Source organism: Corvus kubaryi, unplaced genomic scaffold (genome assembly GCF_017639235.1).
Source record: "Corvus kubaryi isolate FWS band 111438036 unplaced genomic scaffold, C.kubaryi_AGA036_p1.0 37179, whole genome shotgun sequence".
Classification (NCBI taxonomy): domain Eukaryota; kingdom Metazoa; phylum Chordata; class Aves; order Passeriformes; family Corvidae; genus Corvus; species Corvus kubaryi.
Window position 1 is genome coordinate 226,695 of NW_024581049.1, and position 27,415 is coordinate 254,109.

Sequence of the window (27,415 nt, forward strand, 5' to 3'; positions counted from 1 at the left end):
TTGACATCATTTTAGCACTCCTTAAGTTTTCTGCAGGATAGTGGTCTGATTTGGGGTGGGAATAATGGAGTATTCAACAGAGAGAGGCAGCAGCATGAAAAAAACACCCACTCTGACAGCACAGGGCGGCTGGATCACACAAATAGATCCTGATCCAAAACAGCAGGGTCTTGAAAAAAGGCAGGCAAACCAATTTATACAAAAGCACTTTGCAAGAAAAATAAATCCTTTTGGCCATCGGTATCAAACATGCAATTAAGCCTGTTATTAATTTATCCCCAGTCTGAATTATTGTGTATCACTTTACATTGCAATGCTTCAGCTGTATCTTCAGGGGCACAAAGATTTGTATTTTGAGGGTGGTGCTTTAGTTGCATTCATGTCTGGGTCAGTTTGTTTCTTCTGGGGCATTGCATCCTGTCCTGTATTTAATTTAGTCTGTGTTCAGCTGCTTCATGCTTGCCTTAGGCCTTGCTGGTTTGGGGCTGTGTCCCTGAAAATGAGTAGCTGGGCAGTCCAGGCACCTCTCAGGTTTCCTGGGTCTCAAGGTGAGCTTGGAACTCTGCAAATCTGAGCTCTAAACATAGGGATGCTTTGGCATTTGCAATTTAAAACAAATCTTGATAAGATCAGAATTTGTAACACATGCTGAAATTCCTATGAGAGAGTTTTACATAGATAATTTTATCTAGAAACAAATACCTTCCCATTAGTTTATCTTCTTATGAGTGGAATAGGAAGGCAAGGCAAAAAGTGCTTCTGATCAGTTGATCTTATCAGGATTTCATTCTGTTGTTCCAGCTTGCATGTTTGCTGCTGCACTTGGCTCTACTGGTGACCAGTATACTCACGGCACAGGCTCTCTTCCAGCTCTCCCTTCATTTATGCATCTTTCATACAAGATGCTTCCAAAATGCAAATTATTTTCCCGGTCTGTGAAAGGGAACTGGGAGGTTGTTTTGACTGTATACAGATTTTTGCCTCATAAATACATCAGTGTTTGTGTAGCTGCTTAATCTGCTTCGTTTTATCTGTGATTCTTCTCTTGGCTGAGTAGAGTCCCAGCTCTTATGTAAGGAAATCTCACTCCTAAGGCATGTTCCGTTAAACCCCAGAAGATGAGCTGTGTCTTCTCAAGGTCCCATGAGTAATTTGCAAGGTTTAGCATCTATAATTAAGGGAAGATGATATTGACAGTATGTAAATTCAGGTTTTAAACCAACAAGAAGACATGGCTGTATACAGCTGATAACCCCATTCATGTTCTGATTTGTGGAATATTGCAATGTAGAGTCTTGTGTTAGGAAATGAGGGTGGGATCTGGAAATTATATAGTAGAATATCCTGAGTGGGAAGGGACCCACAGGGATCATCCAGTCCAGCCCCAGGCCCTGCACAGACACCCCAAATCCCACCCTGGGCATCCCTGGCAGCGCTGCCCAAACGCTCCTGGAGCTCTGGCAGCCTCGGGGCCGTGCCCATTCCCTGGGGAGCCTGGGCAGTGCCCAGCAGCCTCTGGGGGAAGAACCTTTCCCTGCTCTCCAGCCTGAGCCTGCCCTGGCCCAGCTCCAGGCATTCCCTGGCTCCTGTCCCAGGGAGCAGAGATCGGAGTGGCCCCTCAGGAGAAATCTGCAAACTGCCTTGAGGTCTTCCCTTAAATATTCCTTTGGAGGAGCACATGTGGAAGTGGGTTTGGATCAGAAATAACCTTTCCCTGTGAGCAGTCTGACCTGCCCATCTCCGTGCTGCTTGCTCTCCCTCCACTCCTATTAAATGCATTTTGCTAAGCAATATCCCAACAGCTTAACAAAAGCACAAGAGGCTGGAAATTCTAATGGATAGAAATCTTACAGCTAAATCTGTCTGTAACATAAAGAAGCAGAGAACTGAAAAATACCGATGAGAAATGGAGGAAGAGCCATTTCTTGAAATGATACTAAAAAGGTGTCTGTCTGTTCTTGCATAAAGTGGCTCCTGCTCTTACCCTACCATTGAGCTGTGCCATTAAAGGAGGTCAGTCAAAGTGAAAGCCTCTGGTGTATAAAATATGAATTATACCAAATAACCCACAGGCTTCAGACCCCACATTTCAAGCACAAATTACAGTTTTTTAATTGCCCAGGGATTCTTGTTAGAAAGTGAGGCAACAGTTTCAAGGAGTTAAAAGCAGAATCGGGATGGTTTTGGATTAGTGATGGGTTTTGCTGCCTGTGGAAGTTTTGGATGTGCACCAGTCCCCACTTGATACACTGAAATTATTCCAAACTGAGCAAAAAGCGCTTAGTGGTGGCTCTTCCTCTAGGTGCAGAGAGTTGTTTTCATATTAATTCCTTAATATTTAGGAGAGTGGATTGCTAGTGTACCAGGAAGGCTGTGTCAGTAAAGCACTGGGTACAACACACATAGCACAGAGGTTTTCCGGTGTCCAGCCCCACTGTTGCATGTGTTACTGAAGATGTGATATATGATAAGAACCTGATGTTTTGCCTTGATGCCTTCTGACCTCGTGCTCTCCCTAACTCCCTGCTCTCTTTCTCTCTCTCTCTCCCTGGCCTTTTTTGTGTATCCGTTTCTTTTTAGAAAATGAGTGACTTTCTCTCACAAGAGGATGTGGCTGCAGTGCCAGAATGGAGCAGTTTTAACACTGGCTTTGCATGGGAGGGCTCAAAGCAGTCAGTAGTTTTTAGTGAGACTCCAGTGCCCTCACAGCCTTCTCCCAGCTGGCACTTTGGTGCTTCCTCCCTAAGCAGCGAGGAGGAGAAAGAGGAGGAGGAGCAGGAGGAGGCGGTTACCAGCCTCTCTGCCAGCGAGGAGGACCTGACATGTGAAAAGGGGGTTTGTGTGGATGTGGAGAAGGACTCGGAGCTCTCTGAGCCAGAGCCTCCCCCAAGCCCTGCCGCACTTCCCTGGCAGCCCTGGGGAGGAGAGGAGAAGGAGGTGGCAGAGGATGGTGAAGACAGCTTTGCCTTTAGAAAGCCACGTGGCGAGTGTCCCAACCCAGATGCTCCTAACGGGCTGCCAGAGCTCATTCGCTGCTTCCAGGTAGTGAGCCCAGCTCCTGCACCCCTCTCCCTGGCTGCCTTTGGAGTGGGAACCCAAACACTGCAGCAAGCAGATGCCACAGACCCGCAGAGGAGTTGGGTTTGCTTGGCTTGGACTCATGCTTGGAGCTAACGAGCTGGTGCATCTCCTGCAGTCAGTGCAATATGCCCCTCTCAATTTATCTTTGAATTATATATGAGCCACCGTCAATTTGTCTTTGCATTAAATATGAGTCCCTCTCAATTTATCTTTGCATGAAATACAATCGCCACGGTGCAATGCCCTTTGCTCTTCTTGGATTGAAGCATCCTGTGGCATTCCCACAGAAAGGCAATATTTAGGCTCAAAAAACATGTAATTTTAGCTCCTTAAGGATTTTGCTGGCTCCGGCTGGACTGGCAGCTGTCCCTCAGCACAGCAGAACAAATTTGAGGTGCTGTCCAGCGTGTTTTGATGCCCCCGTTGTGCTCCCCTCTATGGGAGGGATTTTTGCCTGCTCCAGTGTTGATGTTGCCTTTGGTTCAGTAGATGCCCATTTCCCCCCTAATGATCACAGTGGCATCTGGCAGGGCTGGGGATGGTGGCAGAAATCGAGCCCTCTGGGGAAGCACTGGCTCTGAACTAACTCTGTCTTCTTCTGGATAATCATCAGGTGATGGAACAACTGATTTCTCCCCACCCTTATTTTTCTTTCTGTTTTATCTGACATTGATTTAATAAAAGTTAAAGATCTGATGAGGATTTTTAATAACACAGTGTTGCTCTTGAGGTCAGCATAAAGCTGCTCAGCTGTGATCAAGTCTTTCTGTGCCCAGGGTTGGTGTTAATCCTGACATTGGTATCAACAGATGAGGGTCATCTTTTCCTGGCAGCTGGCATTGAGCTTCTGGTAATTAGAAAGTTAAGAATCAGTGGAGACAGCGTCTGTGGTGTTGTGACACACCCAATAAACCCTTAATGCCTGGTTTGGGCTGACCAGAGTCCACGGTGTGGGGAAGGGCTGGAGGATTTTGCTGCCTGTCTAATCCTCATGCCTGATCTCTGCCCTCGGAGCAGTGTGTCGTTGCAGAGACTTAAACCCAAAGATTTCCAGGCTGACCTTGGTTCTCACAGTGCTTTTATCAGATCAGTGTCAGAACAGCCCAGTCAGGATGTGGAGATGGGAACTGGGTGTTTACAAGATGTTTTTAACCCTGTCTCACAGCCCCCGCTAGTGAAGACACAGACTGTCACCATCTCTGATGTGTCCAGCGCCGTCAAAAGCGAAATTCCCACAAAAGAAGTCCCCATTGTCCATACAGAGACAAAGACCATCACCTACGAAGCTGCACAGGTAAGGTGTGTTCTGATAAATTTCCCAGGGGCTTAATTAAACTCAAGTAAACGTTTTGTTTCCAAGTCCTCAGGATGAGACAGCAGCACCTGCCTTTTTCCGCATGTCTGAGTGCAGCAGACGCATTAACTGATGCTGTGGACACTATTTCCAGGTGCATCTGGTATTTTTAGAGGAGCAGTGGTTTTGCTATCCCTGAAGAGTAATTATTTTTTCAAGATGTGCTTGCAAACAGAATTTATTTTCAGCCACTGGTGGCTTCAGGAATTGAATTTGTCTGTACAAAGTTAACATGAGTTGGCCTTTTTTCTGCAAGAGATGCCTTGTTTTCCCAGCTACCCTGAAGAGGCTGTTTGTGCCTCTTCAGAACTTGGTTTATAAATTATTTGGTCATCCTTAGGTTTCAACATTGAAATGGTTGTTAAACACCAAATGTTTTGTATAAAATGCAACTTGAGTGGGTATGTGGTGATCGGTAAAGTAAAAATGTTAGTGGAGGAATATCAGGATATTCCGGTATGGATTCATTGCCAAGGTTAAAATTATCCTCGATCTAAAACAGGTTTTAATCACAAAATCACAGGATGGTTTGGGATGGAAGAAACCTAAGAGTTCACCCAGTTCCAGCCCCCTGCTGTGGGCAGGGACACCTTTCTCTAGACCAGATTGCTCCAAGCCCTGTCCAACCTTGGACACTTAGAGGGATGGAGCAGCCACAGCTGCTCTGGGCAACCTGTGCCAGGGCCTCACCACCCTCAGAGAGAAGGATTCCTCCCCAATATCCCATCCATCCCTGCCCTCTGGCAGTGGGAAGCCATTCCCTGTGACCTGGCCCCCCGTCCCTTGTCCCCAGTCGCTCTCCAGCTCTCCTGGAGCCCCTTTAGGCCCTGCAAGGGCTCTAAGGTCTCCCAGACCCTTCTCCAGGCTGAACACCCCCATCTCTCTCAGCCTTTATTTATGTATTTGAGATTTTGGAGCCTGTGTCAGCTTGGCTTTGCCATCACTGTGGTTGTCAGCAGCAACCCGTGCTCTGCTGTTGCAGTGAAGTGACTGTGGGATGTTGTTATGGATGCAGGAATCTCATGATTGTGTAATTTGGGACTCCTAAGGAATCCTGTGGCTGCTCAGCATCCTCCCAACTGCAGGATCAGAGAGATGGTTCAGACAGTGGTGGTGAGCATTGCCCTGGCTTTCAGCGAGTAGGTGAATAGAGCAGTTTTGCTCTAACTGGGAAATGGAAAGGAAAGGTCATCTACAGGGCTGGGATCAGTGGGCCGTGCATGCATGGTGTGATGTGCCATGAGATCTCTTCCAGTCTGTGGAAAATGGTCCCACCTTGTGGTAATTCCAGATATTGTCCCAGTGCTGAGCGAGCACGCTGCCCAGTGGGCACATGGAAAGCACGGCCAGGATGAGCTGGCCAGGATGACTTAGTTTGGGATTTTTGGCAGACCTTGAGCAGTTGAGTCATGCAGGGTGAGAACCAAGAACCAGCTCTAAAAGTTACTCCTGTTTCAGCAAATGTCTGGATGTTCTCTGCTTCTGCAGAGCATAAAGTGAGGGATGTGCAAGGTGTAGTCAGGAGGGAGGGAGGGTGACAAATACCTTCTGAATCAGGTGGTGCTCTTGGCTTTGTTGATCTCCATGGATACAGGCAGGTGGAATTTGGGATTGGTGTCCATGCTGGTCTCCTGTCATGGTTCAGGCATGGACAGTATGACCAGTACTGTGGTGCCAGCAGCGTGCCCAGATTGGGGTACATCCCAGCCCTCCTGATCTGAGGAGTGTCACAGGTCCTTCTTGCAGGATCTGTGCTTTTCCAACCTCAAAGCACAGGGACTTTGAGCTTTCAGAGACCTGTCCAGCTCTTGTGCACATAGGCACAGGCTGACTTGTTGTGTCTTGTGGTCCATGATGGAGCTGCTGTCCTCAGATTGTCTTGTCTGGCTCTGGTGATGTGGAGCCCCTGCTTCTGTCCCCACTGCTCAGGGCCTGTTCTTGTGTCCCACAGACAGACGGTGGCAATGGGGATTTAGACCCTGGCGTTCTGCTGACTGCCCAGACCATCACCTCGGAAACCACCAGCAGCACCACCACCACCCAGATCACCAAGGTAACACCAGGAAGCACCACAAAACACCAATTCAGACAACAACCTGAAGGAGAGATGGGCAGGGATGAGTGAGAGGGAAAAAAAGCTTTTGGAAGGTCCTTTCAAATACGTGATTAGTACCTGGAGCAAAGCACGAGGGGTTCAGTTTTGGTTGTGTTAAATCTGTGGATTGTGCATTAATTGCAGCACAGTCTGGACTCTGACTGTCCTGTGGGACAGCAGGGAGAGCTGTACTGTGAGGAAAAGCTCTTCCCTGGCTCAGCTATAAAAAATGACTCTTTGACAGTTCTTCCTTGAGCAGCAGCAGTTTTCCCATGACTCTAATGCCGGGTACAACGGCACTATTTGGTGACACTATTTTTGGATACTGTCTTTAGACAGGCAGCCCCAGTGAGCTCAAACTCCTCTGCACTTCTACACTAACAGTGGCTTTTCGTCTTTTCTAGACTGTGAAAGGTGGCATTTCAGAGACACGGATTGAGAAGAGGATTGTCATCACAGGAGATGCAGATGTAGACCATGACCAGGTAGGAGTGTGGCTATAATCCAAAAGAGTTTCCCAGAGCTGGCAAAAATCAGTCAGGCTGCCTGTTCAAAGAAAATGTCACCAAAAAATGAGCCAGGGAAATTTTACTGGGGTAGAAATAAAATTTCATATTTTTATAAATTGTGGCTGCTCCGTCCCTGTAAGTGTTCAAGGCCAGGTTGGACAGGGCTTGGAGCAGCCTGGTCTAGTACAAGGTGTCCCTGCCCATGGCAGGGGGTGGAATGGGATGAGGTTTTAGGTCCATGCCCAGCCAAGCCACTCCATGATTCTATATCAGTAGAAAATTCCTTTTTGACATTATGCAGCTGAGCCAGCAAAACTGAATTTCATTCTGAAGCTGGTGTTGGCAGCAAAGTTTTGATTCCAGAATTGTTTTGGACAGTCATAGGTTTTTTTAAAAAAATCCATTAAAATGTGAAATAAAAGTTTTCCTTGACATCTGGCTGATCTGCATTCATTTTCCCATAACTTTGAAGCACTATTGCTACTCTACAGTGCCAGAAGTCATTTCAGAGCACTCAGCACCTGTGCTACATCTCTTTGGCTTTATATGAAACCTTTCTGATGACTCAGGCTCATTGGCCTCTTGCGTGTGTTGGAAGTGATGGTTTTGTCATCAGAGAATTATACTTTGAATTTAAATTTAGTCGCAAGTATCGTGGGGGTGGAAAATATTCTTATGACAAGATCTAATTTATTAACTCCAACAGAAAATGTCTGAGATATCTGAAATGTGCCTATCACGCTTGCTGGAAGAATAAGCAGGTTATGCTTAATTGCTCTCATCCATCTTCTGCCATGGGGCAGTGGAGAGATGGGGGGGTATTCTTCAAATAGTGCTTTTCCTTTCAGAAATAATGTAATACCACCTAAAGTCACCAAAGTGTGTGGCTGAAGTCCTGGGGGCAGTTTTGGGCACCACAGTTTAAGACCTAAAACAATTACAGAGATTCCAGAGGAGGCTGTGGAGATGGTGAAGGGTCAGGAGGGGCCACATAAGGAGCAGCTGAGGGCTCTTGGTGTGTCCAGCTGGAGCAGAGGACACTGAGGGCAGAGCTCAGCAGGGGCTGCGGCTCCTCCCGAGGGGCAGCTCCGATCTCTGCTCCTGGGACAGGGACAGCACCCAGGGAGCGGCTGGAGCTGGGCCAGGGCAGGCTCAGGCTGGAGAGCAGGGAAAGGTTCTTCCCCCAGAGGCTGCTGGGCACTGCCCAGGCTCCCCAGGGAATGGGCACGGCCCCGAGGCTGCCAGAGCTCCAGGAGCATTTGGGCAGCGCTGCCAGGGATGCCCAGGGTGGGATTTGGGGTGTCTGTGCAGGGCCTGGGGTTGGACTGGATGATCCCTGTGGGTCCTTTCCAGCTCAGGATCTTCTGTAATTCCATGAAGTGCATCCACTTTTCTTTTTCACACCCTAGAGTTAGAAGCAGGTTCTTGTGCCCTTGGGGATGGTGGCTGCCATGCTCTGACACGCTCTGACACCCTCTGACATGCTCTAACCTGTGCTCTCCCATGCTGTCCCGCAGGTCCTGGCACAGGCGATCAAGGCTGCCAAGGAGCAGCACCCAGACATGTCGGTGACCAAAGTGGTTGTGCACCAGGAGACAGAGATTGCAGAGGAGTAGCCGGGCTGTGTGAGTAGAGACCACCTCAGCTGGGGGCAGGGGGTGATTGATCTCCGTGCACATGAGATTTGGGTAAACAGGGTCAGAGTTGAAGTAAAATGATCATTGCTCTCTGCGGAGTCCTGCTCAGGCTGTTCCTGTGAGACCCATGGAGGCTGATGAGGCAGTCACAGACAGACTAATCCTGTGAAAATGAGCCAGAATGGGTTAAAAGCTACACAGCTCCTGCCATGAGGCTGCTTTGCCTTCCCAAACATTCATTATGTGCTTGGGTGCTCCAGGCCCCGTCCAACCTGGCCTTGGATGCTTCCAGGGATGGGGCAGCCACAGCTTCTCTGGGCAACCTGTGCCAGGGCCTGCCCACCCTTAGAGGGAAGGATTCCTTCCCAATATCCCACCCATCCCTGCCCTCTGGCAGTGGGAAGCCATTCCCTGTGTCCTGTCCCTCGTCCCTTGTCCCCAGTCCCTCTCCAGCTCTCCTGGAGCCCCTTCAGGCACTTCTCACCTGCCATTAGTGATAATTCACCTGAAATCAGTTCCCATCTGGCTTCAGGGAGGCAGATTCCTGTCTCTCCCAGCAAGCTGCTGTTGGTAGCTGTAACTTACCCTCTTTCTCTCTTGATAGGAAACATTCCTGCAAGCCACAACACCAGGAAAAAGAAACCCAGCAAAACTACCAAGAAACCTCCTGGAGCACAAAGACCTTGGATTTCCGACTTGACACTCAGAGACATTCATATCATTTATTAAGCATTGTGCATTGACATTTTACTTGGGATTTTTCCAGACTCCACTGGATCCTATTGGATATGGGGTTTTGTTTTGTCTTTTTTTTTTTTTTTTTTATATCTATTGTGACAGAAATATGCCATATTTCTAACTGGACTGAATATTTTTTACAGGTTTTCAATTTTGCATTCCCTCTCACACAAAGCCTCTTCAGACACAGAATTCCACCTCGCAGGGCTCCAGGGCTCCCTGTTTTAACCTGTATTCCCTCTGCCTCATCAGGGATATTGGAGCTGTATCCATGCATATTCCCAGTGTAGGATCTGTACGCGCCTTCACAAAGCCATGGGTCCTTCTGCCAGGAGAGTCAGTTTAAAGAGTCAGACTTTGTGCAGCATTTCCAATTGCCTCTGGATTATTTTTGTAGCTCCGGGGAGCTCCAGCCCCACTGCGACCCCCGGGCTGCTCCGAGCTCCCTCCCCGCTGGGTTCCAGCCCTGATGTGTGATCACAGTAGGGTTTTGTGGTGTAGCCTATGCACACATCTGAATAGTTGACTAGATTTAAGGAATACTGGAAGTTGCTTCAAGTATCTTATACTGTGAATTTTAGAGCTTTAAGAGGACTGTGATAGCATCTTGCCTTCTTCCTGTGTGTCTCTGCTGAGTGCTCCCCACCTGTTTGTGTTTTCTAGATGCCATTAAATTAAAAAGCCCGTAGAAGTGTGTGTTTAAGGTGTTTGGACTCGGGATGCTATTAAGGTAGGCTTGTGCAGCATTCACAGGAACTGAGTTTTTCAGTGTCATAGTTTTTCACTTGTTTGTGTTCATGATTTTTAAATTAGGGAGGGTTTTTTTTTGTAAGTCATGGGTTGGGTTTTTTCCCTCCCCTCACAGTGCTATTTAAAGCTGAACACGTTACCCATTTCCCAGAGCATGTATCCTACTATCATTTAATTTAAACTCCTTTAGACAATCCTTCCTAGGCCTGCAAGCTGTATTTGGAGAGGCTGAACAAGGAATTTTAGGAGGTGTCAAGTGTTGCTGGTTGTGATAGAGCCAAACCACATGGGAAGTGCTGCCATTCCCTCTTCCACACTGGCCTAAGGGTCTGGATTTGGCTTCATGACCCCCTTGCTGGAATGAAATATCAGGATGATTGAATCTTGAGGCTGAGCTTACAGACCCCCAGGGCCATCTCCAGCACAGAAGCGGTGATGCAAAAACATGATTTCAGGGGCTGGATGTGCTCCCACTGCTGCTCTCTCAGCTTCGTGGGAATGTTCTTGCCTGGTTTGTCCTTTCAGCATTTAAATTCAAGATTCAAGAAGCAAAAAACCAACCAAGCTCTGTAAAGAGTCTGCCCAGACACCTGTGAACACTTCAGTCCACTTGAGATTGTGATTTTTTAATTTTTTTTTTTAATGTATAAATATATATATATAATGTGGCACAGTGGTAGCTGAGGGCAGGGAGTGCTCCTCAGGTGAGGATGGGAAGAAAATGGCAATAAAGAAAAATGCTCTCCAGTTTTAAATTTAAATAATGTATTTCAGAAGTCACTGAATTTAGCTCAGGCTGCAAAGACTCCACTGTGTAGTTGCCCTGGAACTGCGCTGGGGCTGGTGCAGCTTCTCAGCTTCAGGTGCAATTTTAATTAAGCTGTCAGTATTGATTGGAGACGCTGCTGGATTTTGGCTCTATTTGAGCCTTGCTGGCCCTGGGTCCTGCTCAGCCTCCAGTCTTCCCATGCCGGCAGCTGCCTCTGGGCTGCTCTGGGTGCAGGGTCCCCTCCCGGGATGCTCTGCCTTCCTCAGGGCATCGTGCTCTGGGGATTTAGAGAGTCCTGGGCTCCACAGCTGTAGTGTAGAGATTAAGTCTTCCTGTCCATGTCTGAAAAGCCCTTTTCTTCCTTATTCTGCCAGGCAGACCCTGGAAGGGGTCTGTGTCTCTGCTGTTCTCAGCTTAGTTGGGTAATGCTTGCCTTAAACACCCATCATGCTGAGCACCCTCTGGCACTGTCCTTTTTCTGGGAATTGAGTTTTTTGCTACTCAGTCCTTCCTTCTCACTTGCAACAGCCACCTGAGGAGTGAAGGGGCACATGGAGCAGTGGCTGAGAGGATTTCTGGGCTTTACCAGGCAGAGCCAGCGTGATAAATTCAGTTTGTCCATAGCACTTGAAGGCACTCTGCTGTCAGGAGAATTTAGGGGAATCTGGTCCTTGGATGTTCCCCTGGGGTATCCCATGCCCTGAGCATGATGAGTGAGACAAAGCAGGGGATTTCTGGGGTGAGAAACCTGGCAGGAGAGGTGGTTCCTTTCCAAAAGGATGTGCTCACTGTGGCTGCGGATGTCCCTTGTTAAAGGGCCCATAGACTAGAATAACCCTATTTTTATTTTTTCCCTGGATTTTGGGTGGCTGTTTCCAGGTTGTCCATTCTCACACTTCCCCTGCGGAGTTCTTGCTTCTCCTGGAATAATTTAAACAAGTCATGGCCTCCTGTGCCCTTTGCCATCACCTGCTGTCTGACCGCAGGAGTTTCCAGCTCCACTCCTGCCAACGTGGTGCCCAAGCCCAGGAGCTGGACAGGAGCTTGGGAAGAAGATACAAGTTAAAAGCAGAAGAAGCTTCTCTCACCCTCATTCAATGCCGTGGTGGGGCTGCCCACTCCCCTTCCACCTCTGGTGGGATTTAAAATCCTTGGCTCTGAGCATGCTGTGTCAGCTCGAGGGACAAACCAGCTAAGTAAGGTCTATTTATATGAATGTTCCCAGCTCTTCCCACTCCACAAATTCACCCAGAGACTGTCTTGATTGTATAATATACATTATATGGAAGCTATTTATATATGAATGAATGTTTTTATAGAAAGGAAGGCAAGGAGCTCCTGTTCTCCTCCATTAAACTGGAATGGCAGCTCCAGTTGCCCAGTAGCAATCCCTTGACCAACAGAGATGTGTTAGCAAAGGACTGACTGATTTCTGGTTTTAATAAACTGTGGTTTGCTGATTTTCCTAATTGTACAATTACCTTAAGAGGTGGTAGTGTCCCAGCCTTAGAGATGAAACTTGTAAAAAAATATAAAAATAAATAAAATAATTTAGTTGAGAAGATGAAGGAGCTTTGTAAAATTTTTTTAAGGCAATTGTGAATTGTCTAGGCTAGGCGTTTACACTCTTTATAAAAATAGGAACTTCTAAAGTTGGCAAAACTTTCTAGATCAACTAGTGATGGGATCTGTTATTTTGGATTTTCATAGTGAATCAAAGGGAAAGTTGCCGTAGCGTTTAGGCAGACCTGAGTGTTCAGTATTGCTTCTTGTACTGCATTTTTCAATAAATTTTCAAACAAAACTCTCTCCCTGGCACTGAATTCTCTTCCTTCTTCTCACCTTCCTCCAGGTCTCTCTCCTTAGCCTGGTTTTACCAGCCTAAACCAAAGCCCCCAAAAGGTAGCCACGGCGGTGCCAAAGCTCTCCCAGTCCTGGGCCAGCATTTCCCTGGGCTCTTGGTGCCTTCAGACCCTTTAAACAGTTCCCAGTGTGGTCACATGTGGGCCAAAGCTCCCCAAAAGGGCCAGAAGCAATTCCCAGAGTCCAACTTTGCCCCAAAGCAGCATCACTTGATACAGAACCTCCCTTTGGGCTGCGGAATTTGTGGTGAGCCCAGATGAAGTCTGTGCTCAGCAGCTGCTGCCCAGCTCTGAGTTAGTATGGTTGAACTGGAGTGGGGGGAACTGTCAAATCCATCAATATTTTGGTCCTATCTCATTTTTTTTTTTCTGGCTGCAGCAACTTTAAGAGGGACAGCAATAAGGCACAAAAAGCTGACAGGGCATCTTGGCTGCAGGCCTGACAGAGAGCAAGAGCCAATTGGCCCAGTTAGGGCAACTGGAGACTGGAAATTGGCTGGAAAGAGCTTCCCTGGGGGCAGGGGCAGCCCAGGGGCTGGCTGTGGTACCTCCCCGTGCCTCAATTTCCCTAACAGGCAGAAAGGGAAGGGTGGCATAGGGCATGTTGTACTAAAGCACTGAATTCCCATTGCTTCAGACAGCCATCACCTCTTCGACCCTGACCCTGGACAGTTTGCTTCCAAGTATTAAATCTCAGTGTCCTGTAAAGCCAAAATTACCAAGGAGCCTCAGAAACTGACCCTGGAGAGTTGGGAAACTGCCACCACCGAGGCTGCTTTCCCGTAAGTGTCACAGCAGCGTGACTCACTCACAGCTCTGCGGCAGAGCCACGTCCCGTTACCTCCCAGGCTCCTGCCCTCCCCAGCCCCCACAGGGTCACGCCAAAACCAGCCCTGTTCTGGGGAGCTGGGCCCCAGGGAGGTCCCAGCACCTTCAGACAACGCGCTGGTGTGAGGGGTCATGCCTGGGCACGAACCACAGCCCCAAAAACATCACGTTTGGGGACAACCAACCAAGAAAGGGCTTCATCCTTTTGCTCAGCTGTGCTTTGGGGTGTCAGTCCCCTGCTCAGTGGCCAAGACATCACCACCTGCTCCCACTCTTGGCCCTATTGAGCGTCACCTAGGGAGCAGCTCCAAGCTCTGTCGGGCTCCTGTGGGTCCCAGGCTGTCCCACAGCTACCAGCTCCAACAACAATATGGGATTGTGCTGGACTGCACCAATGTGTCCTGGCAGAAACACCATCAGGGACTGCCATGGGGAGGGGACATGGGCCTGATGGTTCCCAAGGGGCTTCTGGCACATCCCTGTCCTGGACACACTGCAGGGACATCAGTGGCACCAGGGATTGCCCATCCACCCAAACCACGGCACTTTGCTGGGCAGGAGTGTTGCCATCGCCAGTGAAGGGACAGCCCAGCACAGGGGATGCTGAACCCCATCCCAAATGCCCAGGGGAAAAGTGTCTTCAGCTCATTTCCCTCAGGGTACAAGTGCAGGGACAGTAAATACCCACCTCGATGCTCAGCCACGATCCTGCACTGTCTGGGGCCATCCCAGGAGACCTCCCCCCTTCCAGCCCCTCTGGGTGGGTGTCCCAAACCCAGGGTGCCTTTATCCCCCTCACAGCCAGAGCAGGAGAGGGTGTGGTAAATGCTGCCTGTGGCATTTTGTCTGGCTACAAGCAACGGAAAATATTAGGCAAACAAACACCATGGCAATCCAGATGCAAATAAATAAAACCCCAATCCCTTGTCCCAGCCGTGCAGGAGGCAGCAGCTCCTGGTGGGCTGAGTCCGTGCTCCTGGGTGGCCCCGCACCAGCTCCAGCCCCCAGATCCCACATGAAAGGCAACGACTCTGTCTTGGAGATCCCATGCTTCAGGAAGAAGCCACAAAAGTCGCTTCCCTTCATCACCCATCCCTGGTCCTTCCTCGTGTCTCCATCCTGGAACTCAGGAGCAGCTGTCACATCAGGAGGAGAACGTTCCCCTTCAGTCTCCAGCTTGTTCCAGCCCAGGCTATTTTTAGGCTGTTTCTCCTGTTTTGGGGGCTCAGCAGCCAGTCGTGTTCCCAGAGGATCAGGGCTGCTCTGAGGGCTCCAGGGGGAATTGCTGTGGGAGCCAGGCAGCAGCAGGGCAACTCCATCACTTCCAGCTGAGAGAGCCCAGGGTTGTTCATCCCAGGGTCTGAGATAAACAGGGTTGAAAGGTCAAAGAGGAATTACATTGACAATGGGCCAGGTTGGACATGCTGAGCTCAGCTCTGAGCTCCATCACTGGGGAAACTGAGGCATGAAAGAAAAGCCAAAACCAGGTGGGGAGTGACCTCAGGCCCTGCAGCAGCTGGGTCAATGGCCTTGGATTCATCCCTGCTCCGTCCCCAACCCCCCAAGGAAGCACCACTGCAGGACTCCTACAGATCCATGGGCATCTTTTGCTTTTTGCCCCCAGCATGGGCAGTGGTCCCTGATGGGCTCCTAGCCAAAGCCCCAGAGACTTGGGCTCCAGCCCTGTGCCAGTGTTCGGCTGTCAGGACACATCACATGGACACTGACAACACTGGGCTTTCAACCCAGGACCAGCCCCAGGGGGATCCATCCCACATTGCTCAGCCCATTTCTACACTAGGATTAATGTGCAGAGCCTGGGGTGCCAGGGAGCCTGTACAGGACACCCCCAAACCCACAGAAAAAAAAAAAAGAAAAAAAAATTAGGCAACTACCCCCAAACCCACCCCAGCTCCAGCCCCATTCCAGCTCCCTTGGGTACCGGGAATCACTAGGATGGGTTCCTTTGGCTCAGTGCTGGCTCATTAATGCAGGCAGGCATTTCGTATCGCACTACTGCCCTTTTTAAAATAAAGCACCAAAGATCAGCCCCCTGCCGAGAGGTGCCAGGGCGTTGCAGAGCCGGGGAGCACACCCGCCCCCATCACACCGCTCCTCCTTAACCACGGCGGGCAAAAGCCACACTCACCCAGCACAGGTCACTCCGTCCCCGACACTTCATCTTCCCAGCACCTCGGCAGATTTACGGCCGGGATCGCTCACTCCTGGCTGTACTGCAAGTGCGCTCTGCGAGCAGAGCCCTCGCCTTCCCACAGACTTTAAATCTTAAGGAAAGGCTCTCCGGCCAAGCAGATCCATGGCTGTGACCTGCCTCACTGCGGGGAGAGGAGGACGAGGAGGAGGAGGAGGAAGAAGAAGAGGAGAAAGGGCTGCAACCAGCCAACAGCTGAGCAGGATCAGGGAGTGATTGTCCCCAGCTGTGGTTGTTGTGCTCCCTGGGGACAGAGGTGTCCCAGCAGCAAATCTGGAGACCCGCTGGTGTCCCTAGGCATGAGAGACCCTCTAACAGCCACCGGCACGGTCTGCACCTCCCCAGAGCACAGCTCCCACACACAGCCTGTGGCAGTGGCTCCCTCAATTCATTTTCCACATTTTATCCATTTTTGGCCCAAACTAAGCTGTCCTGTAGCCATTCACCAGCTGAGGTCCCTTGGTGGTGAGGGCAATTGGTCTCTCCAAATTCCACCCTCTGGTCCGAGGGACCCCCGGGGTCAGTCCTCGTCAGCCTGGACACATTGGTGTTGGGGACAATCCCCCAGTTTTCCTTGCCGGTGTTTTTGATGAAATCCCCCTTCTGTTGGTAGAAATCTCCTCCTGCAATGGCCACCTCCTGGAGTGGGATACCCCGGGGGGTGCCAACAGCTGGATATTTAATCCAGAGTGTATCCAGCCTGTTCTGAGCAGGACAGAAGGTACCACCAAGCACTGCCCTTCAGAGACTGCGAGTGTGCGATCTCCAGGGCTTCCAGGATTGTTCCACTTCACAGCTCTGTAGCCAAGCAGTCAACGGAGGGTTCTATCCAGGGTGTATACTTCTACTTTCTCTTTTAATTTCTGTTTCTAACCCAGCCTCATCCCTGCCCAGTTTATTCCCAGCACACTGGGAGGACAGCATACACGGCATCCACCCGCTGAAACCAGCACTGTTAAAATCCCACAAACACTCTGGAAAAGGTGTCCACAGGTGGAGCTGAAGGTGAGGGATGCACTGATGCTGCTCTCCCTGGAGAAGGCACAGGTCTTCTCACCCTGCCAGATTAATTAATCGAGCTGCTTTGCATTTTGAAATGATCCCTGTGTGACTCAGAATTGCCTTCCCTGGAGGATGCTGCTGAGCTGGGAAGGAGGATGGGGCAGGAGGACGATGCTGGTGCAGGCACATGATCCAGGCAAGCTCCCCTGTGATCCAGCCATTTCCCACGGTTGGACTGAGCCCCAGCCAGAAAATGAAGGGGAAAAATGAAAACAAAAGCATCCAGTAGCTTCTGGTGCAGCTCCTTGTGGCATTTTGGGCTCCAATTTCTTGCTGCCAGTTCCCAAAGCATGGCCCAGGGCCCGGCATCAGCTCTGGCTGCAGCTGGTTAAGCCCAAATTTAAAGTTATTTTTGGACATAAACAACCTTCTGGCACTTCCCTTGGGATGCTGCTCCAGGGCAGACCCCGATGGTGACTTTCTCTTGTTGCTGTTTATTGCATTGAATCAGTGCCTAAATAATGTTGAGATTAAGCAGCCAAATAAATAGCTGAGCTCAGGCTGGTATCACTCCCGGAGAATCCTTTGGGATGCAACTGGCCCCAAACTGCAGCTGTTGGTCCCATCCCTGTTCCCTGCACAGGGGGAAGCTGAACCAAACCTCTCTGGGAGGGCTGGCATTGGAAACAGACAGAGCTTTCCCTTGTAAAGCAGAAAAAAAACCCCAAAACACTGTGGGGGGTTGCTTTTTGGGAAAAGAGGGGGCTGGGGTAGAAAAGGCAAATTCCAAATGATTTTGCTGGGATGTTTCAATCTGGAAAAGGACATTGTCCCCAAAGTTTGCAAGGTCTGACACTCTGTGTTCAGACCAGAGAGGGAGAAGCAGAGACAGGAATAAAACCCCCCAAATACTTCATACAGATAAAACATATTTCAGCCATTCAAACAGGCCCTGGTTTTGGGAAAGCAAAAGGCAAAGATCCCATCTAGGCTGCCACAGCCATTTTGAAGCCTCCTGAGTTGCTGGAGAGCAGAGCTGTCCTCATCCTATCGCTCCAATCCATCCTTCCACACCCCCAGCATCCCAGGGCTCCTCCTGCCCAAGAGAGAGCTGGAGGGAGTAAGAAGGGATGGGATGAACCCCCAGCTCCCTTTTCTCCAGGAATCCACCCCAGTGCCGAGGCCACCTCTCTGGCCTCATCCCATACAGCTCCTGTTCTGCATCCAGCAGCCACTGAGTAACACCACGACACCAAACAGGACCTGGCAAAATCAGCACTGACACTCGCCCACCTCTCTGTCCCTTCACACCCTTCCTCCCACTACCTGCATCCTTCATCCCACCAAAAACCAGCACAAACAAACCCAGATCCACAGAGAAGCTCTCGGAATGCGCAGCAGCACCTCGCTCGCTGCCTGCAGCTCCCCGGGCGCCTTTTGCATCCCTTCTCTCCATAAAAACTCCAAACCTTGAGCTTATCCCCTCATCCTGTGGATGCTGAGCAGCTGGTTACGGAGCATCCCTTCTTCAGTGGAGCCTGGGTGGAGGCACAAGTTCTCACAGACCCTCTGGACCCACTGCTGCAGGCGCTGCCCCTCCCCAGCATCCCACGGGCAATAGGAGGAGGCAAGGCAGGACCACATGGCATCCAGATAATATTTAATAGCCCTGCTGGGCCTATGTGCTCTGGCCAAGCAAATTTTCCGGTGGGTTGAGGCTGGACAAGGGGACACCACCCCCCAAAGCATCTCCCCACCCCAACCCTGCTGAAATAAAGTGCTGTGGGGGCTGGTGAGCTTCACCCGCCCCCATGTCCCCATCCCACAATTTGCGTGGGGTCTCAAAGTGAGGACTCCTCCAGAAAAGCCACCAGGAGAAGGGCTTGTAAGGCCAAGGGCATCCACCGTGAAGGACATCCCACCCTAGGCAAATCCTCCCCCAGGAGCAGAGGGTCAGGATCTTCCTCTTGGCATCAGCTTAAAAATGCCACCCCCAAACACCCCTGGATGTGGGGTTTTGGGGTTGCTGGTGGGTGCTGGGGGCCAGGATGAGGGACTGGGATGTTGTTACAGTCCCCAGAGGTGTTGGGGACATCAGACTCGCGTGCCCTGCTCCATCCCCACTACCCAGGAGCTGGGTCGGGGCTCACCCCGACTTGGGGGCTCACTGGGCTCCAGCAGCCGGTCCGAGGACTCGCCAGTACTTTCCAGTTTGGCGAAGCCCACCAGGCTGACGTGGTCCAGCCGGGGCCAGCTCCGGTTCTTGCGGTCCTTGATGGGGGCCACCAGCAGCACCCCCGGCCGGCCAAGGTCCAGGGATTTGGAATGTCCCGGGATGTGGAGGTGCACATCGGGGCTGAGCTCCACCAGCGGCTCCGCGTCGGGACAGCCACCACCCATGTTGATGACAATGTGGCCACCACCACCATCACCACCGCCACCGTCCTGGCCGCAGGGCGCGGTGCTGTCACCGATGGAAAGCGGAGCCCGGGAGAGCTGTGGTGTTTTGGGGGGATGCTCAGCAGGGCCCCTCTCTGCCCTCCCGCCAGCCGCCCGTGCTGCCCCGTCCAGCAAGCAGTTGTTGAGCTTGATGATGGGCAGTGCCAGGGCCCCAACGGCCGAGGACAGGAGGGACTCGGCTCCGGCACGGCACGGGAGGCTCAGGTTGACCTCAGTGGAGCGGAGACCATGGGGAGAGGCCGCAGGGGAAGCTGCTGGGTGCTGCAGGAACTCGGCCATGGTCTGGAGCCTGTTGGGGCCGTAGCAGTCGGACCACTTGCTGCCAGGGCCAGGACAGGGCTGGCAGGACAGGTCCACCTGGTAACAGCCCTCCACACACTCAGCGTTGACCTTGTGGACGGGCTGGCTGTCCCCGTGCTGGCAGTGGCCATCCTCGGGGCTGGTCCCCTCGGGCAGCCCCACTGCCAGGCCGTAGAGCCCCTTCTGCATCAGCTGCCGGGTCTCCATGTCCCTGTTCTCATACAGCATCGTGTTGGCGCAGATGAAGATGAAGAGCCCGATGCCCATGATGACGGGGCCGACCAGCTTCAGCTTCTCGCTGTGGGGCACGTGGCGCCCGGCCGCCACCTCCCTCCTCATGTCCCCCACCACACTGGTGTTCCCCGCGCTGGCCCCGGTGCCCCCATGTCCCCGGTGAGGCCAGTAGCCCACCACGGCAATGGTCATGCCCACCAGCACCACCGAGATGCCCACCATGACGAAGGCTCCTGCGGGTGAGCGCATGCGGAGCTGCCCCTTCAGCGGGGGCTCCATCGGGGGCTTGCGCCGCAGGCGGCGGCCCCGGCGCCGCGGTGGGACAGGGGGCACCGGCACCTTGGGGCCCCCCTGCTCCGGCTCCCGCATGGGCCCGTTGGATTCGGCGCTCTCCGCAGTCATCGTCTCTGGCTCAGCCGCAATTCCTGCAGGACGGAAGGAGAAAAAGGTGAGCAGGCGTCACTGGGGGTCTGTGTGCCCAGAATGCTGGAGCACGGGGACCACAGGGACACTGGGAGCATGGGGGTGCTGGGAACATGGACGGCACAGGGACACCAGGAGCAGGGGATGCCGGGAGCACAAGGACACCGAGCCCGCAGGTGACACCGGTCAGGGACCAGCAGCTTTGCTCTGCCCCATTGCTCCCCTCTTTCCTCAGGTCACTTCTCTCTCCCCACTCAGGAGTGAAGGGCTGAGGAGCCCCTTCCAACCACACTCCCAAAGCCCTCAGATTCATCCCTCTAAACCCCTGAGCTGTGCAGGAAGTGAGGACAGCTGTGCCACATCCAGCACAGAGCCATCGCTGGCATCGGGGCCCAAGGGACCTGTCCTGGGTCACCCCAGTCCTGTGACACCTGAGAAGGTGCCACCCCCAGTCTGCCACAAGAGCAGCGAGGGAAGGGGCTCTTTATTCATCTTCGGGGGAAACTGAGGCACCTGGAAACCCAAATGAAAGGTCTGACACAGCCGCACCACCCAGGGCCCTGTGAGTGATGATCCAAGCACAACCTAAACCAATATCAAGCCACTCATCAGATGGCAGGACCCACCAATCCATGGAGAATTTAAGCTAAAAGAGTTTTTTTCCCCAATTTTATGCTGTCTCCTATTTCCCCTGACCTGCTCAGTGCATCCCCAGGATCCCACCCTCACACACACCAACACCAAACTCCACATCTAGGGATTTACAGGGATTTACAGTGCATGGTGTGTCATTTTATCCAGAACTTTATTTCCTAGACAAGCAAAAAGGTGTGGAAGCTGCTGCCCAACACAGCCGGTGACCAGCCTGGTGGGAAGCATCAGCTGGGCTGGCACCATTGTGCCTGGGATAAGTGGAACCCTGGGAAGCTAAAACAGGCCTTGAACATGTCCCAGACCAAAAACATCTTTAAAAAAATATAAATAAGCTCATGCTGACAGGAATCCGTGTCCTCGCAGTGCGGTGCTGCGTGCCCAGCATGGCTGGCAGTGGGGCTGGGGCAGGACGGAGTGTCCGTGCACTCTCCTGTGTCTCTGGGCACTGCCAGCAAGGGAATGCTGCCCAGGCGGTTCCCAAAGGAACATCCCAAAGGGGATGTGAGCAGGGAGAGCTGCAGGGTGGCCCCCAGCCAAGGGATGCTGTGGGAGGGGGCTTCTCACCCCAATTCATCTTAAACTGTCAAGAAAAGCATTTGGACAACACGGAATCATGGACATTCAGCAATTCAAGTCCAGAAACTAAACCCAAGGAGAACCCTGCGGGAGGAGAGTGGTGACCTCTCCAATTTTACTCCCCGAGATGAATGAAGTGCCTAGAGCCAGTGACCAGCATCCAAACAGCAGAAAAATACTACATTTTTTTTTTCCCAGTTAATCATCTTAAGGTGTTATTAGCATCAGAGGGAAGGAATTAAAAGATACGAGTTCCAGGATGACAGCTTGTTCCTGGCACAAAGCTGTCAAGCTGTGACTACTTGAGTAAGGGAGATTTAAAGGGAAAAAAAATGAAGTCCCAAAAAAACCAGACCAAACCCCAGGCCACTGCTGAGTGGGGTGTTAAGGCTTTCTGGAAAATAAGTTGATAATCCCACATGGCAAAGGGAGAAACACAATAAACCCAAAGCAACATTCATCCTGAATGGAAAAATGAGGCTTTAAATATTTTGGTATTAAAGGGAAACAACTGGACACTTGAACACATCCCAAAGACTGTGGGGTTTTTGCCTCCAAATGCCCTGATTTAGGTTATGTCTCCATTTTCTCCCATTTCCACCTTAGCTTCGAACTCTCTTAATTTTATAGCAAACCCTTTAAATGCCTTGCTGGCTACTTAGGAATTAAAAAGAGAATGACCCCCTACATTGCAAGAGAAAGCCTTGGACACTGCTGGGGGGGGAATATGAAACCCTCACGGCTCATGACCCCAAACTCACTCACACCAGGCACCCCCTGGTTTATTCCAGAATCTCAGCCATGCTTCTTTAACCCCAGTTCTGCTGTTTTCCTCTCTAACCCACCCTGTGGAATCAAGGCCAGTGTCCACAGGGACAGGAGCATCCCTGGTGTCCCACCTGTGGGGACAAAGAGCATCCCATGGGGACAACAAGCATCCCTGAGGTCCTGCCTGTGAGGACATTGAGCATCCCCTGGATCCCATCCAGGGCAATGCTTTGGGTCCAGGTGATGTTCACCTGGGCTGCACCAGGCTGCCCTTGCCACACTTTTGCACTGGATACAGTCTGGGGTTCATCTCAGGCTGCTTAGGATGGGGAGCAGGAGGATGAGAGGTGCCCACCCACCCCACATCCACAGGGTCCAGACCATGCTGGGGCTGAAACAACCTCCTTCCCACCTCCTCTCTTTATCCCTGGCCACGGGCACGGAGCTGCTGGCAGGAGGGACAGGCAGATGCCACGAATCTGCCTCAGGCAGGGAATCCCCTCTGTAGCCCCGGCCACTATTCCTGCCCAAAGTGCCTGTCCCTTATCTCCACGCTGCCATGTTCTGAACTTGGAGCATTTCCTTGCTCATTGCTGGGGCTGGCTGTTCCCAGAGTTCAAAACCATTATTTTTATTAATAGAATCCCCAAGGTTATATAACCCTTTAAAAAAAAAAAGAAATTAAAAAAAATACAGAACCCAGCGCTGCCATCCCCTCCTGCACCCCACAGCCGCTGACACTCCCGCGGATGGATTAATCCCACGTTGGAGCAGCTCGGAGAGCAGGAACGGGGCTCCTGGGGGTGCTGCCGGAGCACGGGGACAGCCCGGCCCCGTGCTGGGGACAGGCAGTGGCTTGGCATTCCTGGCCACCTCCCTCCAGCCCGGAGGCATTTGTGGCTCACCAGGACCAGCTCTGAGGTTTTGATTCCCGGCGGGAAGGAATGACAGTATGGAATGACAGTATGGAACTGTAAACGTCGTTCTGAAGCGGGATGAGCGCTGCTCTGCTGCCAGGTTAAGCTCCCAATCCCCGCAATAAGCCTGGCATTAAAATAAACCCAAATATTTCTCTAATCCCCCCCATCACGAAGGCACATTGCTGGCTCCACCCTCCCACCTCAATCCTCTCCCGCCGCCTTCGCAGACTGATGCTCCTAAAATTTGACACTAAATCCCAATGCATCCGACAGCAGCAGAGCTGGGTGGTGGCAAAGCAGAATTTGGGAAGGGTCCCTCTCGCAGAGGGATCCTCACATCCCCTGCGTGTCCCTGGGATGCTCTGCTCCTGCTATGACCACACTGCCACCCTGAATTCGCAGCATCAAAGGCTATCAAAAAGCAGAACTGGCCTCCAAATCTCCCTCTGGATGAGGGGCTGTGCCAGTGTTTGGAAGTGCCACTCCAGTCCTGTGCCACAGGAGGTGCCACCCAGCTCAGTGATGGGCTGGAGATGCAGAAATGCCATACTGAAAAGGGCCAAGTGCAGGCAGCTCTGAGGGCCTTCCCCTTGCGGGTTTATCCCTCTTGCCAGTTATCCTTCCAGGAGCTTTTTATTTTCCTTGGCTCACACCTGGAAAGGGCCTCACTGCGGGACAGCCTCCACCACATAGAAGGGAATTAAAAGCCAGCATCTCCCTGGGGAGAGTGTTCCCACTGCTGTCATACCCCATCCCAGGCTGCGTTGCCCAACTGTGGGGCATGATCCCATTCTGCACCCAGGATCCCACCCTGGATGTAGGATCCCATCCCATGGGTCCTCTGCAGGGCATCACCCCGGGAGCTGGCACAGGAGCAGCCCCGGCTGTAATGAACACCTGAGAAACACCAAACAAACAGAAAACACCTCAGTTTTCCTTTTCTTTTCCAAAAATACTGTGACTTTAAGATCCTCTCCTGATATTGGGAGTAAACTAATTTTGCAATTCACTGCTGAATCAGCCAGCAAAGCTTGCAGTGTGTCTAACGGCCACGGTGATGGGTGAGACCCCAAACCAGTGAGCATAGCCCAGCCCCCTCTGCCTCATCCAAGCCCTGGGGAGCCTGTGACATCCAAGCCTGTGATGTCTGAGCTCCCTCAGATTCCTCTCCATGAGGAAAGGGGAACCAGGCAGCCCAGATCTTCTGGGTATGAGGCTGTGTCGAGCTGCTGGAGCCCCCCCAGCTCTCCCACCCACCGGGAAGGTACGGAGAATGGGAATGACAGTCTGCGCTGAGATGTGATGCTTAAAAATAACTCCTTTTCAGCCCAGCCTCCAATGCCGCCCCCAGCACGGGGCAGTAGGGGACCACAGGAGCAGCACCCAGGCACCAGCTCCTTCCCCATCCCATCTCCCATCCTGGCTGCAGGAGACCAAAGCCAAGGCCAGCAGGGGAGCAGCAGTGATCCCAGTGCACGGTGCATCCCTCGTGCTGGATACTCGGGATGGTCTGAGCCCCCATATCCCCAGCTCTGCGGTGCCTCCTCCTTTCCTGGTTTTCTGAGTTCACTTCAAATTCCCCTCCTTGGCTACACATAAAGGTCTCAGAGGGAGGGAATAGGAGAAAAATCTGCCAGACATTTTTCTGGGGGGTCTCCCAGCTGGAGCAAACCCTGTCACCACCCCAGCACCCACTGGCAACTCCCAGTCCGGAGCCTCCCCCAGGCTCATTCCCGAGGGATAAAACCTCCCTGTGTGAATGTGGCACAAGCATGTTCCCAATGCAGTGACAAAATCTGTGGCTCCAGCTCCAGCCTTAGCTGGGGACACCTGTTAATCAACCACAATTAAGTTCCCTCACAGAAGCTTCCACATAAATTCAGTAACACTAATTACCACAGCATGGGAAGGATTTTCCCCCTTCACAGTGAAAATCACTTTCTGGTCCCAAACTGGGAGTCTCATGGGGGCTGTGACAGATTTTCACCTTTGCTGCGGCACAGAAGACCTTGGGAGTGTCAACCCAAAGGTCAGAAGGGCCCTTTATGCCTCTCTCCACAGCAGTGGAGACCTCGGTTTTCCCAGGTGAAGGATGGGATGGAGGAGGGGTTAATGCACAACCACCTCCACCAAGCACCTGTCAACAGAGGCATCACCCCCACACCTGCAGAAGCATCGGCACCAGCTTCCCATCATCAGGCCACACATCCCAGACAGCAGTCAGGAGCCACCAAGGGTACTGCTGTCACTTGGAATATGATCCAGGGAAAGATGGTGCTGGGGTGGTTTGGGGACATGCGGGTCTCTCCCTTTGCTTTCCACCCTGTGTGTGACCGCAGGCAGAAGATCCTGATGGGCAAATGGGATGTGAGGAGTGAGAGCCGCCAGTGCCACCAGTAGCTCCAGCTCCATTCCCCTTGACTTCTCCAAACTCCTCCCTGCTCCTAAAAAACGGGGCCATGCTCTAAACGCCTCTCACCCCTCAGGCAAAAGAAAGTGTGTGGAAACATCCCACTGATTACTAATTACCAGCGCTTGCCTTACCCAGATTTGCTCTGCTAATTAGACTAATCTCCACGGCTGGGAAATGAGCTGCAGTCACCCATGGCGAGGAGCTCACGCAACTTGGATGATGCTTAACTCTGACATGTCAGATCCCTTCGATGGGATCGGGAACGTAATTCCCGGCTGCTTCTGATGGGCCATTGTCTAAGGAGACAATGGAAATGCCGCAAATTTGGTGTTTCTCCCCCAAGCCAATGCCGAAATCAGGACATCTGCATTGCTCAACTTTTTTGATAGGAACCAAATGCAAATAATTAATAAATCCAAATTCAAGATAATGCAGACATCTAAATTTAAATGGAGAGCGGATTTCTAATGGCAGCTCTTTGCTCGCTTGGAGGAGGGGGAGGAGTGAGGGGCTCAGAGGGATTTCCTGGGAGAATTCCTGCCTCTGGGAAGTGATGTGGGGTGGCAGGGCAGCCAAGGATGCAGGCTGTGGCCAAGCACCTTGCAAATCCTTGCGGCCAAGAGAAAAGGAAAGACAGTAAAGAAAAAATCCATAGGCTGGGATTTCCAGGGAATTAGGACCAAACTCTTTCTGAATTTGGCACCTTCCCTGCTGCTCCTTTGAAAAATCCCTACCAGCACGGAGGGAGGCGGGAAGGGAGGGACGGAGTCTCGGGGGCTGCCTCCCTGCTCCCAGGCATGGCCCAAGTTATCCAGGGGGTACAGACACACAGATCCCATCTCCCACTCCACAGGCCCACATCCCACTTGGCCTGCAAGCAATTAAGTTCCCAGCTGTATTCCCAGCTGGCATCACCCTTACCTCCAGCTTTTTAAACCCTCCATCTCCCCTACTCTTTACCCTGCAAAAGACACATCTCCCTGATTTCGTGAATAAGGATCCAAACCCACCTAGAGGTGAGACGGAGCCGCTGGTCCGGCTGCGGTCGCTGACCCCTCCACACCACAAAGCTGAGCCCCTTGTGCCCACAGGCCCTCCCGATCCCAAACTCCCGGATCTACTGGGATAATTTCCACCCATTTCTCCTCTCTCGAGTCTCTACATCAAACCCTGCGTGGGGATGAGCTGTGGGGCCACTCCTCGCCCCAGCCCTCTGCCAGGAGCCCCGGGAACAGCAAAAAGTGCTGGGATTGGGCAATTCTGCCCAGCTCCCGGGTTTTGGCCGTGTGAAGGCGCATGTGCTCCTGTGCGGGCTTGCATAGGAGTGTGTGTGTGCACATCTGTGCACAGCTGGCTGTGCATGCGAGTGTGGATGTGCGGGTGTGAGTCCGTGTGCGTGTCCGAGTGTCCCTGCGTGTGCTCGGGGTCTGCGGGAGCAGACTGGTGTCTGTGGGTACACCGTGTCCGTGGGTGCCCGGTGCCCCTCAGTGCGCAGTGCCCGTGGGTGCCCGGTGTCTGTCCATGGGTGCCCGGGGGTGCTCAATGCCGGCCTGGGGGTGCCCGGTGCCAGCGGCAGTCGGGTGCCCGCGGGTGCTGCGTGTCCGCGGTGCCCGGCGCGCATCCCGCCCGGGGTCCGTGTGCCCGGGGCTGATGTGGGTGTGCGGCCGGTGCCGTGTGTCCGTGTCCGTGTTCCCCCCGCCGTCCCCCCACTCACCGGCGGCCGCCGAGCCATGTTCCTCCCGCCGGGGCCGGTGCCCCGGGGGCGGCGGGCGCTGGGCTCCGCCGCTGCGGCCGGGGCCATGGAGCGGCAGGAGCCGGCGGGGCGCTGAG

At 52.3% G+C, this 27,415-nt stretch overlaps 2 protein-coding genes across 39 annotated transcripts in view; one reads left to right on the forward strand and one right to left on the reverse strand.

The window, feature by feature from the left end:
• The window catches only part of EPB41 (erythrocyte membrane protein band 4.1), a 94,619-nt gene extending 81,879 nt beyond the window's left edge, over positions 1–12,740 (forward strand). For 24 of the 38 annotated variants that reach the window (XM_042021904.1, XM_042021878.1, XM_042021898.1 and 21 more), the window contains 6 exons: positions 2,581–3,042; positions 4,247–4,375; positions 6,387–6,488; positions 6,935–7,015; positions 8,557–8,664; positions 9,281–12,740. In XM_042021904.1, coding sequence (XP_041877838.1) covers positions 2,581–3,042; positions 4,247–4,375; positions 6,387–6,488; positions 6,935–7,015; positions 8,557–8,655 — 873 coding nt within the window. In that variant the 3' untranslated portion in view covers positions 8,656–8,664; positions 9,281–12,740. Of the gene's footprint in view, positions 1–2,580; positions 3,043–4,246; positions 4,376–6,386; positions 6,489–6,934; positions 7,016–8,556; positions 8,666–9,280 lie in introns of those variants that run through there. The other 14 variants (XM_042021901.1, XM_042021902.1, XM_042021900.1 and 11 more) reach the window with 2 other exon arrangements.
• Positions 12,741–18,480: 5,740 nt separating this feature from the next.
• On the reverse strand, positions 18,481–27,409 carry TMEM200B (transmembrane protein 200B). Its single transcript, XM_042021922.1, has 2 exons — positions 27,300–27,409; positions 18,481–20,256 (listed from the first exon to the last, which is right to left on the reverse strand). The coding sequence occupies exon 2, from the start codon at positions 20,231–20,233 to the stop codon at positions 18,932–18,934; it is 1,302 nt and encodes a 433-aa protein (XP_041877856.1). The 5' UTR covers positions 20,234–20,256; positions 27,300–27,409; the 3' UTR covers positions 18,481–18,931.
• Positions 27,410–27,415: the final 6 nt, after the last annotated feature.